The sequence below is a fragment of the Alligator sinensis genome, unplaced genomic scaffold (genome assembly GCF_000455745.1).
Source record: "Alligator sinensis unplaced genomic scaffold, ASM45574v1 scaffold434_1, whole genome shotgun sequence".
Taxonomy (NCBI): Eukaryota; Metazoa; Chordata; order Crocodylia; family Alligatoridae; genus Alligator; species Alligator sinensis.
The window spans coordinates 2,464,999-2,469,462 of record NW_005841994.1 but is presented as its reverse complement, the minus strand read 5'-3'; the positions used below and the strand labels follow the sequence as shown (position 1 = coordinate 2,469,462).

Here is a 4,464-nt window from a genome sequence, read left to right as displayed (position 1 = left end):
GAAACCAGCCCCAAGGTTTATGATTGCAGTGTTTCAATCCGCCTAATAAACTAGAATTTTAAGGATCCCAAGTTGGACATTTGTAGCCAACAGTCCGAATCCTGCAAGTGGGTCTGGATGCCTGCACTCTGCCAAGTCCTACCACCCCCCACGGAGACCCAGCAATTAGCGCACGGCACCTTGCCTGCCAGCCTCACAATACAGTTCAACCCGAAGCAATGGCCCCTGCAGCAACTCCTACCTTCCTGGTCATGTGACCAGTCATACTCAGGTCTATACACAGCCAAGGCCCACACTCCTTGGCCTCCAAAAGCCGCTCCCTTGTAATTGCCTTTAAAACGCGCTTGCTGTGCTGCTCAGATGAACCTGAAATGCAAAGCCATATGTCAAGACTGGGGAAGAAAGCTGATTTGCTGAAGTTATTCCAAGTACCTGCAACATCACCATAAATCACTGGGGTCCATCATTTTCATAGGAGCCCTTGGAGATGGACTAACCCAGGGGTGGCTAAACTGCAGAATATGTGCCACAAGTGGCACAGGCAGCTTCCATGTGACAGGCAGCAGACTGGGGAGGGGACAGGAGCACAGCGGTAGATAGGGCAGAGAGCAGAAAACAGCAGCAGATTCGGCAGAAACCATATGGCAGAAAGCAGAGCAGCCAACCAGGCAGGGGAAAAGGATCGGAGCAGATCTCAGAAGGATGTGGATCTAATTTGTGGCACATCTGCCAAGAAGGTTGGCCCCCACTCAACTAGCCAATGGATGACCCCTGTCATGGTGCCTTTCCCCCCCTTCTCATCTGTATTTTTCAGTGTTGCCCTGGATCTTTTTTTCTTCTATCTCAATTTTACTTGCTTGCTTTGGGTTCTTCCCCTCTGTTCCTCTGGTGTCCCCTTCCCCCACCTGCCAGCAGCCACTGTCTTCTGCAATCATCAAACTGATCTCAGCCAGGGAAGCACAGGGAACATAGCAGTCCAAGAGAGACCATTGTGGAAGACCACAGGGCCTGACACTGAGGGGCAGGGCCAGACCACAGAGGTAAGGCAGTAACAATTGAGACAAGTGCAGCCATTCTGGGGACGATCCAGAGTTACACAACAGCTTCCCTTATTCACCCCTCACCCCACCTCTGCTTCACACATGCTAAACTAGTCAGGAGATTCATTTATAAAAAGCTGATATCACTTTTTTCTGTGGATTGAGCATTTTCAAAGAATTGGATTTAAAGCCACACTACCAGGAGTTTGGACTAAATCTGAATGCACTGAACTCCAAGAGGCAACATCCCAATTCAGTATTGGGAATTCAGTGTGATATGAACCTCTGCAAATTTATAAACATATCTTTACTATAGAGTTAATTTCTGCCCCACCTCCATACAGAAACTCTGACTTGTGTGCCGCTGCTCATAAGAGAACACCACTCATGCTAGCACAATCCCCCTGCATTTTAGGTGTGGCTGCTCTCACCCAAGTGAGAAGAGTTACTGCAAATGTCACCATTTTGAGTTAACTCCACAGTGAAATCAATCAACACACGCAGACAAATGCTGCACAGGAGCCAGCTCACCCCAGCTGAAGACCCAGCCCTATTGTTTTCTGGCTGCTTGTACCTTTATCTTCACCATGTTTGGCTTTTCTTCTCTCTCTTTCCTGTTTTCTCTTATTCTTCTTTGCTGTAACTGTTCTTTCCCAGTGTCTCTGTTTCCTTAGAACATTCCTCTTTTAACACAAAAAGAGAACAAAGAAGGACTGAGACTTTCACAGAGCCCCAAGGGATCTAAATATTATCAAGTTACACCACTTTTCTAAAACTGAGATGCAAACTAGAGTCCGCTTTAAAAAATGATCATTTTCAGCCACATTTAGCACCTGCAGATTTATTCGCCCACAGCCTTTAGTCCAGGAACCTGCGTGTGCCACTTGAGTTTCTTCCTTGTGCAACATTCCTTGTGCCTGCAAAAGTGTGCAGGCAAATATTTCAGAGGGATTGAAGTACCCTGAGCTTAGAAACCAAAATTTCATTGTACATTAAAGCAAAAAAAAAAAAAAATAGTTTGAGAGGCTTTACGGCCTAAAAACAGTAATAGGTGAGAAGGAAAAAGACACTGAGTAAGTCTGTTCTTTGAAGAAGATCCCATTCAAAGACAGCAGGAACAAGCCTCAGTCTAAAATATTTTCCTGTTCCAAGATTTCCCCACCACCACCCTCCCAAGTGAAAGGATCCATGCTGTTTTCTTCCCCCACCAAACAACATTCACAAACGACACTCCACACATCTTTAAAATGAAAAAATCAGCATCCCCCATTGCCTTCCTTAACCAAGTTCTGCAACTCAGATAATCAAAATAAAGCTTAGAAAGACTGAATTTCCTTTGGCCATTTGTTCTATTCCCCCCTGTTTTGCCCATTTTTGCTTACATGGATAAAGCAAGCCACTTAGTTTCACCATCCCAGACCCAACCTCTTCTGCTTTCTTGGGTTTCTAGCACTACAAGGGAACACTCACATGGTAAAAATCCCTGGGATCATAGAGAACAGAATGGCTTGTTTTAGTAGTTGTTTTCAATGGATCCAGTGCCAGCAGTGGGGGTTCACACTACAGTGACTGGGCCTGTTGGAAATTTGACCTCCCGTATACTAAGAGTATTAGGCTTTGAACGCCCACCTGTGCAACCTTGTGTGCTCTCACAAGCCCCTTGGCTGCCAGGGGTGGCTCACCTAGGTGTATTGAAAAGACCAGGGACCCTAATTTGCAATGTACATACCGAGACCCACATCTCACATCCCACAGGAAGGTCCTTTGGGCTGTCCCAGCCAGTGTCGATCTGCAGGAAACTTAAGCTTTCACAGACATCCTCCTCGTGCCCTCCATTTCCCGGGCAGATTGCCCCACACTCCCAGTCTTGGTCTAATGCAGCCATGAAGTCGCTGTGCTCTGTCTCCAGCTCTGCATGTTTCATTTTTTTCTTTGCCCTGAACATGCCAGATAGAGAGAAGGGGGTCAGAGTCTAAAAAGAGCAGCTCACGCCAGCACCAACCAAGTTTATTTCTAGAGGCCAGGCACACCATACCTGCCTTCTGACTTCCTGGTCTACTGCACCCAGGGAGGCAGACGGGAAACCTCATAAGTCAGCATGAAGTTGCACCCCATGGAGTCACACCACCTGAAGTACTCCAGCCAGGAACACACAGTCCGAGCAGCAAGTCTGACTGGCTACATTTATCAGCCTGACTTTTGGCTGAAAGCAAAGACAGTACCACAATGAGGAATCAAGAGAGGAAGTGCATGCTGCACAATCAGCAGGCCTGGCCATTTACCCCTCTCTGTGGGAGACAGCCAGGATGAAGCAAGGTGGGTAGGGTGGCCATCGTAGAGGGCAGTCCGGTTATCCTCTAGTGATATGTAAGTGGATGCTTTTATGTCCTCTATTTTTCTCTTGAATGGAAAAAATTTCTTGAAGAGAAAAATAGAGGCCATAAAGGCGTGCGGTTTCATATCAATAGCAGACAGAGGAGCAGAAAACCAGACTGTCCTCTATGATGCCCCCACTCCTTGCAGCCCTCCTCGCTCCGGCCCCAGGGGCTTTCCCGGGAAGGGCTGCGAGGCTCCCCTTCCCCAGGCCGCCCTCTCTCCCATCCCCAGCCCCAGCCCCAGCCCCTGCCCCGCACGGCTCACCCAGGTGGGAGCAACCCCAGTCGCTAGTGCCCGGGCCGGGACCCTGCAAGCTACGCCAGTGCGCAGCTGGAGGCGGTCCGCCCGCGCTGCATGCCGGGAGCTGTAGTTCAGCCGGCCCCGCCCCGAGCTCGCCCGCCTCTTTGAGCCAGTTTGTCTCCGAGGTGCTGCCTGCCCCCAGCTCCATGTTTCTCACCCCAAGTGCCCCAAGATGTCTTCAAGGGTGCCATGAGTGTGAGCAGAGAAATGCAGGCCTGTGCTCGTCTCCGCCTGGCAGGTGGTAAGCACTGTAATAAATACAAATCAGCAGTTGAAATTGGGTGCTGCCCATCTTAGAAAAGCTATGGATGGGTACCTCCAGTCTAAAAGGGTGGGAACCACTGCCCTAACTGCTCAGTGACTACTGGAAAGGCGGGCGTGCATGCAGTAAAAAAATTAATAAGTAAAATAAAAAATCTTTCATCACATTTTCTGCAAAGTTGCAGGCAATAAGTCAAAGAGCTCTTTGTGTCTGTGAAGCCCCAGATTGAGTTTTGCTAAACTATGCCCTGTTCATTACCATGGCATCTCAGTTCTCTCCCCCTTGGCTTCTTCCTTCACCTGAGAGCAAACCCTTGCTTTATTTCTACTCATTACTATTTTTAACCACCTTGTCCTTTGCAGTGATTTTGGGGCTATGGGGCATTTGCTTTGTTTGCAAAGTTTTTGTTGTTCTTAGAAGCAGAGCTGACACACCTTGTTCAGATGGCCTCCACTAGACAGCCTTTCTAAAAATTGTTCATACCAC

At 48.4% G+C, this 4,464-nt stretch overlaps 1 protein-coding gene across 3 annotated transcripts in view; it reads right to left on the bottom strand.

Annotated features, from left to right (window-relative positions):
- Positions 1-3,819, bottom strand: part of TRMT10B (tRNA methyltransferase 10B) — an 11,872-nt gene extending 8,053 nt beyond the window's left edge. Inside the window, exons 1-5 of one of the 3 annotated variants that reach the window (XM_006021461.3) lie at positions 3,681-3,819; positions 3,076-3,243; positions 2,770-2,977; positions 1,615-1,723; positions 242-366 (exon numbers count right to left, since the gene is read on the bottom strand). In XM_006021461.3, coding sequence (XP_006021523.1) covers positions 242-366; positions 1,615-1,723; positions 2,770-2,964 — 429 coding nt within the window. In that variant the 5' untranslated portion in view covers positions 2,965-2,977; positions 3,076-3,243; positions 3,681-3,819. The remainder of the gene's footprint in view (positions 1-241; positions 367-1,614; positions 1,724-2,769; positions 2,978-3,075; positions 3,244-3,680) is intronic. The other 2 variants (XM_025201440.1, XM_006021462.3) reach the window with 2 other exon arrangements.
- Between the last annotated feature and the right edge of the window lie 645 nt (positions 3,820-4,464).